This window comes from Carassius auratus, chromosome 25, assembly GCF_003368295.1.
Source record: "Carassius auratus strain Wakin chromosome 25, ASM336829v1, whole genome shotgun sequence".
Classification (NCBI taxonomy): Eukaryota; Metazoa; Chordata; class Actinopteri; order Cypriniformes; family Cyprinidae; genus Carassius; species Carassius auratus.
Window position 1 is genome coordinate 20,665,637 of NC_039267.1, and position 12,272 is coordinate 20,677,908.

The 12,272-nt window shown below is 40.7% G+C and overlaps 2 protein-coding genes across 3 annotated transcripts in view; one reads left to right on the top strand and one right to left on the bottom strand.

The window, feature by feature from the left end:
• Positions 1–8,946, top strand: part of LOC113043777 (transcription factor Maf-like) — a 65,334-nt gene extending 56,388 nt beyond the window's left edge. For both annotated transcript variants that reach the window (XR_003275786.1, XM_026203370.1), the window contains one exon: positions 7,895–8,946. The gene's annotated coding sequence lies outside the window, so the exon portion shown is untranslated. The remainder of the gene's footprint in view (positions 1–7,894) is intronic.
• LOC113043774 (WW domain-containing oxidoreductase-like) overlaps positions 8,381–12,272 on the bottom strand; it is a 201,877-nt gene continuing 197,985 nt past the window's right edge. Inside the window, exon 9 of the mRNA XM_026203363.1 lies at positions 8,381–9,170. Within this exon, the coding sequence (XP_026059148.1) occupies positions 8,979–9,170 (192 nt within the window). The 3' untranslated portion in view covers positions 8,381–8,978. The remainder of the gene's footprint in view (positions 9,171–12,272) is intronic.

Sequence of the window (12,272 nt, forward strand, 5' to 3'; positions counted from 1 at the left end):
TACAAGGTCCACTTACACTTCTTGCACCAAAAGTCTCTTAATTTCGTTTTTTCGCAACTATTTTCTGCCCTCTCTCTGACCCTTACAATTAAACAGGCTGTTATTGCCTCTGTTTTCTTCTCCGTGTACCAGCACACTTCACACTTCATCACGGCTCAACACTCGTTTAGGAAGTTTATCCTGCGTGCAGTGCTACTCTTGGACTGTGAGGTCCCCCATGGTCCAACTTTACAGTTCTTCATGATTTACTGGATATAGAATATATATATATATATATATATATATATATATGCACATTTTCTAGAGCTTGGTAAATGTATATTCATAAAATGTATAAAACTGCTCATGGAGTTATCAGATTGTATTATTTTTAAAGGACTTTTCCAGGTCAAGAAATTAGACTTTATTTATCACCGTGTATATTCTTTTTTTTTTTTTTTTTTTTTTTTTTTATGATCAAATATATACAAAATAAATAACGTTGGTTTGATAGTTACAATTAGTGGGTAATCTTTCATATTAGAATCCATCGTGCAATAATAAACCGCTATAAAATAATAAATGTTATGTGTCAGTTAGTGTCAGGAGTAGAGTTAAGCCGACTTAATAAATGCAGTGTTTACAGCTTGAGCTTGTAATGATTACAAAATACCAAAAACATTCGACAGTGCGTCAAATAGTATATTTGGATCAACTGTCATCGAATAAATTAATATTTGTGTGAAAATCTGTGGAAGAAATTGCATTCACTTCTGTAAACCCTTCAGCCGATTCAGTTCAAGTGTGTCTTTTCACAAGAGAAAGTACTCAACTACAATCAATGTCTGCAGATCATTTTCTTTAAACTGAAATCAAAGTTTAAAAAAAATAAACAAACAAAAAAAGCTAATTAGTACAGATTTGAACTCTGTTTGTGTGTCAAACACAGTGTTACAAGACAAAACAAATGTATTTTTTCTTTTTTATTTTGCCTCCTCATGAAAGTCACATAATGGCCTGTGTTGAACGTGTGTGTGTGTGTGTGTGTGTGTGTGTGTGTGTGTGAGAGAGAGAGAGAGAGAGAGAGAGAGAGAGAGAGAGAGAGAACGAGCACTCTCATTCACACTGCTCAGTCTTGTTCTCAGGTGTGTGTGTGTGTGTGTGTGACCTTGGAGTGGCGGCAGTGCTTAAACAGTGTGTCAGCGAGTGTGTTGAAGCGTGTCTGTGCCGATTATGAATGTTTCATTACTGCCACCTCAGCCTTTAGCTGTGAGCTTTCCACTAAAGCACACTGACAAATCCTCTTTCTTCTCGCCTTTTTTACCTCCTCTCCCTCTCTCTCTCTCTCTCTCTCTCTCTCTCTCTCTCCCTCTCTCTCTCTTTCTTTCCTCGATGGCCCTCCTTTCTCTACACTCGCTCGGTTTCTGGTACTCTCGATTCTTCTTTCCACAGTTTTTCCCCCACTCTCTCTCTGATGAATCTCCAGACAGCGGGGAATGATTGTACTTGGGGCCGAGCGCTCGTTTTTCTTTTTGTTTGAAAGGCATGACAGGTACGACTTCTCCTCTGCTCTCTCCGCCCTCCCTTTCTCTCTTCCGCACAAAATAAGTCAAGGTTTACAAGGTCAACCCGTCTCGCGCTAAGCAGAGCCTTTCTCACCTGCAGTATTTCGACTAAAACGTCAAGAGACAGCGGAGATAAATGTGGAAAAATGTCCCAGCGCAGGCAGATGTACTTTACTCTGATTTCTGCCGCTTGAAATTCTCCTCTGAATGAATAAGAGAGCTTGTTATCTTATTGTCTTATAATAGCAGGCGAGCGCTAGCGCACTTCATCATGCACTGCCCTGTTGAGTGCGTAAAAGTATGTCACACACACACACACATGAAGGGAAAAGAGGGGCACGGCAGATTAGCATCTTCTTTCTGGGGTGGGTTGAAAACTCCCCGCATTCTGAAACGTTTCTTTGACGACAGGAAGTACTTGCGCAATCTGAGATCTCTTGTTCAAAACCAGTAAAACTCTCTATAATCAATCTAATCATCCCTGTTACCAACGTTTTAGAGCAGGCCTTCTGCTCTTTTCAAATTCAAATGATATATGAATTCAGTGTATAAAAACTGAAAATAATAATAATAATAATAATAATTATTATAAAATTATTGTTGTATTTTTGTATTCCATCCTTTTTTTTTCTTTATAATCTGATAAATCTCTCTTGTATTTTTGATATTGTATATTTGAAATTATAATTACAAGTAATTACCTAGTAACACATTGAATTAAACAGGAAATTTAGAAGTATAAAACAATGAAATAGTATTTTCTTGTAAAGCTTAGTCCAAAAATAAACTTACAATTAATGACGGCGTGAAACACACAAAGAGAAATTTAGTAGAATGTTCATGCTGCTCTTTTCTCTGAATCAGTGTCTGTCAATCTCTAAAAAAAGAACCATAAAATTAATCTATTTCATATACTATATTATTGATTTGAGTGAGGAAAAGACTGAAATTTGCGTGATTATATAAAAAAATGTTTGGTGATTTTTTTTTTTTTTTTTGAGCATGGGAGCCTCTAGGTTCACTTTCACTGCATGTAAAAGAGCAGCGTGAACACTCTACAAAACATCTTTTGAAATAATAAATCATTTTTGGAGCAAACTGTTCTCGCTGGACTGAACATAGCAAGCTGTTTTCATTATTTTAAATCTCACCCCACAAACTTCGCAAAAATAGATTTACTTACTAAACAGAATATAAACGTCATGGTGCGCACTTCCCCTTAAGAAATGTATTATCTAGTCATAAACTTCTCCCACAGTCAGCTACTGGATTTCATAAAACTAACATTGACTTCATAACGGCTCTTAATAAATATTGACCTACATTTTAATCACATGCTAATCTGGAGCGCTGGAGAGGTGACAGTTTATGGACGGCCGTGGATCATAAATTTTCCAGGTCGCATCTCTCTATCGAGTGTATCTGTTCCTCCGAGAGTCGTACGATTGATCATTTTCATTAAAATATCTACACACTTTGGCATTTCACAGCCCACCAAGCCTGTGCAAGTTTAAGAATAAGATGTAATCGTTCTGCTGCAGCCAATATTCATTTCAATAAACTACTTGGATTAAAAGATTACTGTGCGTTAATGTGTTTTAAACAGGCTACAGTGTGTGTATGTATATCTAAACACTTTTCATGTAAAATGTATACCATAAATTGTTCTAAATTTGGGTTTTCAGCAGTTAAAAGTTTAAAAAGCCCTGAAATCAATAGTTTTATGGCTTAAGCACATTTTGTGTGGTAAAACGGTCCATTCAATGCATTTTCCCTCTACTTCCTGTTGGTTTTGCATACTGAAATTGTTTCCGAAGCCCTAAAATAATTTTCTTTTTATATTTTTAGCAGCATATTTACCAATAACACCTGTCTCAAAGCTCTTCTGCGCTATTAAAATCGTGTTTCACCGCAACCCAGGCGTTTCCAGAAACATGCATTCATGCCACCGCCGAGCATTGTTTAAAGCCATGGGGTATTGTGGAATAGAATGAGGTCGACCAATCTTTTCGGAACTAATTATAATGTTTAAAAACCTAAACACCAGAAGCAATATTGGGCCAATAAAATGGAATTAAAAGCTCATTTCTGCGGGGTAATTGCACCACGCAGCGCTGATATTAAACACCTGGCATGTGGCTCAGCTCTCCAGCCTGTCTGTGCTTCTCACAGATGTGCCGCCCATCCTAGAGCGGGAACCGGACGTGTCGGTGCGGTCAGAATCCAAGCGAACAAGTCAGAGAACAGGCATGCAGCGTGGCTTTGTTACAGGACATGATGTCATACTGCCTCTCTTCCTCTATTTAAACAGGCAGAGGGAGCGGGAGAGTGATACAGATTGAGTGTGTCGTTGTAAATGGGGGTAGATTAAGCGGATATATTGTGAGTGTTCAGGGAAAGGCTTTTGGTTACAGCCAGGGCTGTACATACAGGAAGTGATGCAGACATATACTGGGGGTCAATGGGAGATCCGTTTACCTCTGAAAGTCACCTTTTGTCTTGCATCACTACACTGGCCTGTCCTGGACAGGACCGTGTAATGATTATCATCATATCAGTAACTCTGAAGTTCTTTAGATTACAGTGTACCTCGGAAATCCGGGTGTATTTGTGTTCTTGCTGCTTAGATGGTACGTACAACAACCAGACAGTTATTTCAAGCTAGACTAGGAGATGAAAGCTGAGAAAAAGGACCAAAGTTAAGTAATTAATGATATATAACATTGTTATAACACGTAGAAGTTGATTAAATTGTAATACTAGGGTAAATGCAGAAAAAAGGGGTGTCATGGTATGTATCCTAATTAATTTGTCATCTCTGTACTTTTTTGGTAGTTGTGTTGCTGTGGATTCTTACTATTGGTTTAAACAAGGTGAATTTGGGGTGTATATATTTTTGTTTTCAAAATCAAGGCCGGCCTTTGAAAACGGCGTACTTGCCCGGCGTGCTGAAAGGAAAAAACATTGATTAACTATCAAATGATTCCAATACAATGATCAATAAGGCTCTGTTGAAGAAACAAGAAAAACATCCACTCATGAATCTTCCAGTGCCTCAGACACAAAGGCCTTCTTGGCAGGGCATGCATGGTCATAGAAGCAGTTGCAGGTTTTTGCACAGCTTTCTCTGGGATTTGGGAAAAGAAAGCTTGGATTTGACTTTAAAGGGGTCTTCTTGATCCCTGGCTTGATCTTTTTGGGATTGACCTCTGCTAGCCTGTCTGTCTTAGCCTGACTATCTTTTTAGATACTGCTGACCTGATTTGAACACTCTCAATCAGCATCGGCAGCTTCGGACCAAAAAGATGCCCTCAAACACAACGCACAGACTACAGCTAGCAGCAAACTAACACGTGCGTTCTGCACATGCGTGAGAGCAATTAACTGTCTATATCAGCAGCTATCAATAGTGTATATTCTTCATTTAAAAAGGAAAAACCGAAACAAATTTATATGAGATAATCACAGATATACAAAACCTAAAGTGCTTGCTTACCACTTTGAATATCAGTAACGTTGACAACTAATAATTTTAAGCGACTCATTTTATTATAAAAACATTCGCATATTAGAAAGATTGGGAAAGATCACGTAACATTTAAACACCCTCCGGTCTGTACCGCCTTCTTTGGCTTGTTTTCATCACTTTCGCTTTTATTCTCAGACACTGATTAGTTTGCTGAATTGAACATCCAATCAGAGCTCTCACTTGCACCAATGACCCGACGCCGATTCGCAAACTGCCACCGACGTGAGCCCAACGAGAGCCGACGAGTGGAGCACACCAAGCAAACTAGCCCGACCAGCATTTGCCATCAGCCTGACGTAGGCCAACGGCCGATAATAAACTCTTGGAGATAACATGGATAGCTGGATAACAACTAGTATTTCCAAGAAATCATTGGGGCCAAACTTGGCACAGCTCTGAGGGCAAAGCTGTTGTTTTTATTATTATACGCAAATCTATGCCTCTAGGAGAGCAATATCACCAGCGTCTGTCTAGACCCAGCTGAGCATTTGCTCCTCCTGCTGGGGAGGCAGAAAAAGGGTCATAAAACCCAAATGATGGCCACCCAGACTTCCCCTAAGGTAGAGAGGCTTGAGCAGAGGATGCAAGCCAACACACATAGCCAACAGTTTCCCAGAAGACCTTGAGGCGGAAAGCTCAGATGCCCTGTCACCTGTGGCACGCTGTCAACATCATTTAGTGCATGTTATTATTGGATATTGTTTGTCATGGGTGCATTTAAGGCACATTTAGAAATCTTTTGTGTCCTTTTTGTAGGTCAGACGATTGTCAATCTTGGCCAAGTTGCTCTATGTGGCTATGATGAAGAGTGGAGATTCTCCCAAAGCTTGCTTATTGTTACCTCTATAGAGGTTGGTAGGAGATGGAAATCAATGCAAAGATGCAGTGCAGATCTACTACTCCTCATAGATCTGCGGATAGATGCTCTGATCAGAATTCTTTGCGGTAGGGATAAGCCGGCACATCTGTTTGAAATGTGCTTCAGTGCTAGGCACTTAACGTAATATCAGGCATTGGGATGTGTCCTACAGGAATCCCTCTAGTTCCAGTGCCCCCTGGATAAGACCTTGCGGAGCGGTACCCTTGTTGAGACTAGTAACTGGGAGCTTTCCTATCTATGTTCAGCCATTTGCAAACAATACAGTATGTGACACCTGGCTGGCCCAGAAACACTACATCTGTGTTCCCACTTTATCTCCCGTTATCCAGGATCGGGGCGGTCCCACCGGTTCCCACACATACACAAATGGTTTAGTGCCACTTCAGGTTTACATGCCTCACATCATTAGCTATCCTCCCTCAATCTCAGACAAATAACAACCAGTCTCTCCTCTACCCCCCACCCCCCAACTCTCGTTCTCTCCCTCCATCAGGGGCCCATTCATTACATGGTGACACTTTTACTGCCTCTACCTCTCCCAGACCTCTCTGGAGAGAACAGATAGAACAAGAAAGAGAGCACGAACAGGGTAGAGACTGAGTGGAACCAGAAATAGAGTGGCACCCCACCTCCAATCCCACACGCTCAACTCGAAAATACAGAAGGAAGAGCTTGTTTGTTTATGAGTGCCATAGTTTCAGTCTTATCGCTGGGATGTACAAGGAACACCTCGTCCATCTTACAGTATTGTAGCCCAATCCACGTGTGCAATTCTGCCATTGCGTCATGGTCTCTTTATAAAAGTGTGTGTGTGTGGGAGCAAACACAGATAGGCCACCTGCACTGAGAAGGGTACACCATCTACCATCTACATGTACATTACGCAACCCTGTTTGTGCAGGAGAGTATGTGCTCTGAGCATTACACAACCAGTTCTTCAACTCACAATCTGGGTTTTCACTTTTTGCACATGTTGGGAACAGATCAAGCTTATATTTTGTACATATTTTGACACACTAAACCAGATCTGTATTGCATTCGTGTTGAAATGCCGTCTCATTTGCTGCTGTGCTAGAGATTTTATCCTTGTCTGCTGGTCCAGGTTATTGATTTGATTGGCCGCACAAGCGTGAAGGGTCGGGACAGGACTCCTTTATGATTGGTTTCTTGATGTGTCCATTACTCTGTTGGAGCGAGTAATGCGTGTGACAGGCCGTTTGTTTATGGAGTTGTTCCGGGTCATTGTCAAAGCCTCGCTAAACACACAGGCGAGGAAGGGTTCAGCTCATGTCACTCCTGGGAAACTCGCTCACCCCTGATGCACAGGGAGACTTTCTTTGTTTAAATCTCAAGAGAAGTGCTCTTCACTGGGCCTGGAATATAAAACACTCTTCCTAATTTAGTTATCCCAATGTGCGCAATAATAAATCAAAGTAGTGTATAAAACATTGTGTACTGTATGCTGAGTGGGCATCATTTATTAGTAGTGATGTCTATGAACACATTTTTAACCAATTCTTTTCAATGACTTTGTTAGATAAATTTTCATTCACTCAGCTTTCAAGTTCAAAAAGCTGTGAGGTCAATTTGACGGTATAACTCAATACTTGATGCAAGCAATCCAATGTGATATTTAACTGTATTTATTATTATTTATAACTAAAAAAAAAAAAAAAAAATCATGAATGGATTTATGAATTAATGAATAAAATGAAAAACTTTAACTTTTTTAATGTCTTAAACTGACCCAATAAATGAATCAAATGTAAAAAAAAAAAAAAAAAAAAAAAAAAAAAATGTTCTCAGCACTATTTGTTAACTATTTTTTAATGCATCGTCAGTGAAGGCAGCTAAAAATATTAATCTCACCAGCCATATTCAAAGAATACATTATATCATGTTTAAATTTTTAAATAAGGCTCTTTTTCTCTTTCTTTACAGACAGTGTAACACTGGAATGCTTCTGGCTTAGGGTGACCCACGGCTCCAAGACTGCCACAAAGCACAACCTCTCCAAAATCCACCCCTGATGAAGACAATGAGGAGGAGGAGGAAGATGATGGAAGATTGAGAGAAATCAGAAACCCTTTATCAACCTGAGTGCCATTCCTCAGCCTTACCCACAACCCCCTTCTACTGACTTTACCTTGATTTTACAGTCAGGTGTCTCGCCAACAATGAAAAACTAATTAGGAGAGCTTTGAAACATCCCTGCATGCTTGATGATGCAGTCCAGACAATAGAAGGAATTCAAAACGGAACTTCCACCAGATATTTCCAGACCAGGTGGACTCCGCTGACGGCCCTCCGGTTCTCATACCAGATGCTGTTTTATTGTACTTCACATTAACCCAGCATTTTATAAAAGGTGGTTGGGAGGCTCTAGCCAGATGGAATAAAGCAAGCAAACAGCATTCAAATTATTTCCGAACAGCATCTTGTGTATATTGTGTACAGGATAAGAGTACAGGCTTATTCTTAGCAATGTGAAGACACCATATGTGTAAATAGTTCACAAATTGTACATTTCCTGCATTATGTCTTTGTAGGTTACACCGTTCCAACAGTTATTCAACATTTTTATCTGTACAGACGGAAAGGTTGACATTGATCTCGAGTATTTGTTTTCTGTAAGCGCCCATTTAAATCATATAGGCCCCCTCTAAAGACAACTCAAATGTTATTGCTTGTTAAGGAGACATTTACAGAGTGATCTAGACCTAGTTAAACCCTAATGCTGGATTGAGTGTCTACGCCTTTGAGAATGAGAGAAACACAATTGAATTGCATCTCTCGCTGTCTCTCTGCATCTCTTTATCTGCTGTAGAAGTCCCAGCCCGTGTGGTTCTAGTTCCCGATGCCCAGATAGCTTCTAAGCTTGATTGCCAACGTCCTTGTACAGTTTAGAATTGCATCTTCTCATCTTTTTTGCCCCTTCAAACGATGATTATCTTATGCCTGAATCCTCTACGTAGCCGTGACGGTCATGTAGGTGACCCTGCAAGGATCGCGGGGCCAGGAGGGGTCAGAGCACCTGAGGGGGGGTGGATCTCTCCTGGATGAGCCTCTCGCTGAGTTCCCAGAGGCTGAGGGCAGCTGTGGCGTCCTGGGCCTGCAGAGAGGGCAAGCAGCGGAAGCAGTTGTTGAAGTACATCCCTCCGATACCCTCCAGCTCTGGAGCCACGGCGCAGTAGACTGTAGTGGCCGCTCCCTGTTGCTGTGGAAACAAAAATTTAAATATCAGAATAAACTGAAACAATGTGAGCAAAAATAAATACTGTTGTTCTTGTATGGAGCCTGAAGAACTGGGTGATGCTCTTCAAAGGTTTGGGGCTATACCAAAGACACCTCTAACCATCTGAGACTTGCTTCCCCCCCCACCCTAAAACTGATCGTGAGTTGGGGGAAGTGCTTCACAGACTGGCAAAAGATGCCATGGGATAGACTGTGTATTTGTTCAAATGGAGTTCCTGTTGTACTTGTACATCGGCCATATGGCTGTCAACAATCTGCATGCTGTCATATAGGTACCTGCCAAATACTAGTCTAGGAACCACCGAGATGAGCTGGTTTATGGTGGAAGAGTTCAATTCTGGCAAGTTCTATAAAAGCTTTTAAGGTGGACTCAAACCTCGTGCTGTCTGAATGCTGTATCCTCTCTAGGGTTCAAGGGTTAGCAGAAAAACCAAGCGACAACAATAGCAAAGACATGAACTTGACGTTATCTCCTCTAGAAGTAGGAAAAACAGGATATAATATCCCAGAAACCGGAACTCGGAAGCACTCAATTGGCAGGTTTATTGTATATCTTTTGCACGCCTGCCAAGAATCACAAACAATGATCAACACACACAAAAACAGTATAGCTGTGGATACTGTACATAGCAGAAAAGAAGTGCTTTGGGGAAGTCTTGTAAAGACGACTCTGGGGCAGCCTGCCAAAACTGTCCATTCATCTCATGTCAATGGGATTTCTGGATGTCACAAGTCAATGGGGACTTTCTGTCATTGGTGTCAAAGGCATCTACACACACAACCAAACACAAATTTAAATCCTAAACAAGGGATCCAGCACAAAGATATCCAATGGAAGGGTACCCAAGTTGGAGACATATACCCCAAATCCCAATATCCTCTGTTATGCATGCATAAACAAGCCCCATGAAAATCTCTGAAGGGCCATTCACACTGACAGCGATTTGAAGCAACAAAGCAACCGGAAGTCATTTGTTTTAATAAGAGTTGTTGACTTGACACGGCAAGGCTGGCAAATACCATTGGCGAGTTCAAATTAGGTGACCACCAATGCAGATACACAGATGAACTACTGCAGTTGATACTACAACTTTGGCAAACTCCAAAGCGACTTAATCGCTTTCAATGTGAACCCCTTTTAAAACAGAAAGCAGTTATTAGAATTACTTTTTAAAGATGTAAAGGTGAAGTCAAGGTGTAATTTTGGCACCAAACTAGCCGCTACAAGTCAAATTGTGCAAAACAGTCCTCCAATTCTTCCATTTAAAAAAAAAAAAAAGTTAGTCTTCAATGTCACACCATTGGTTGAGTCAAAAGTTAAGTTGTTGGCCCCCTCAAACAAAAATCATCTGTCATAAAACTAGTTTAAGATCAGAATGTTCAGCCACAGTTCAAAGGTCAGCCTAGCAATCCAAACCCTTCACATTACTTAAGTTCTCATGAAACTTCAAAACAACTAATTTGGGACCAATACGGAACATGTACGCCCCCAGTCATGCCTCTTTTATTGTTTATTTCATTCATGCCCTCGGGTTTGATTGTTTAAACAAAAACAAATGACTCTTCATGTCTTACAGATGCTCTGCACTTTTCCGCATGAAAGATAAGCAGCAAATTTTTAGGGACGGTTCGTTATCCCGGGGTTTTATCTGTCTTGGGGAAAGAGGGATGAAGATTCAGAGGAAAAGAAAAACATGTCAGACAGAATTAGAGTTGACGTGCAGTTCAAATGTTTCCAGACTCGTCTTTTATGTACCTCCTCTCACAGAAGAAACCATCCTGTGCTACTTCACACGCAACTCCTGCAGGAAGTTAACTTCTGTGAGATGCACATGAAATAGACGGCTGCTTTATCATCAAATAGTGCAGGAGCGTCTCAGATCTGAAAAAAGCGCAGGGCAAAGTTAAGGAGATCGTCTGGCAGACGTTTACAGAGACGTGCACCAATGGCCAACTCTTTAAACGGACGCAAATACACACGCGTCGCAACAGTACAAAGACTTTGTCTCATTTAAGGAGCCAAATCAACAGCTGTAGCTCAAGCTGGCAAAGACTGTGACAGAACGCTTGTTAGATACACATGCACACACAAACTCACAGGAAGAAAGCCAAGGCTGTAGTCAGAAATTCAGTGAGCTCATCCCCATTTAGTGTGTTTTTCTGTATCTGCGTGTGGCGGACCGTGCGTCTTTTGAAGTACACAGATGCTGCATGTTGCTTTGGTTAGCGCGGCAATAAACATGACATCAAAAGGATGGATCTTTCTGGAGTCTTACCTGCTTTTGCAGTGATAAGTTAATACATATTTGAAGCTGGGAATATGAAAGGATGGTAAATGTCACTCAACCCCTCTACCAACGGAGTCAATATGCAAAGATGCACTTTATGGATTCACTGCTCTTGTAATAACATTTAATGTTGTCATATGCACAAAAAAGTGTTCAAAGCTGTGTGAAATTATTTCCCTGGTTATTAGGGTGAGGTTCTAATAGAAGAATCTGCTAGACTTTGAGCAAATTGCCCCAAATGCCTCTTAGCTTTCAATGAACTCATTAGAAAAAACAAATGTGCTCTGAAATCCAAACCCAGAATAAAGTTTAGACACCATATAAATGGCCTGCAAGTATTGATTTTCACAGTGTCTCAATATTTTACACCTTTTATGGTCACATACGTGTTTTAAGCAAGTATGCTAATGCTAGGGTTCACAAACAAACAGTTTAAACCAGCCTGAGGTGGTTGAACTCATCTTGAACACCTGACCAGGCTGGTGTTTAACTGGTTGGCCATCTGCTTTTCTGGCCTGACCAGCTGAGAAATACCTAAAACCAGATAACCAAATTAGCCCAACCACTGAAAACTAGCTTGTTACAAACCACTTCAGACTAGTTCAAGAAGTGTTTTTCAGCAGTTTCTTACATATTCTTTATATGTCCTTCTTGTCACCTCACCTTGATTAGAATACAGTGCCCACCAGCTCAAAGTTAATGCTAATACACTCCTCATGAGCACACATGCTCCATTGCAGTCGCCACTTGGCGCTGCTAATGCCTTCTGTAATGAC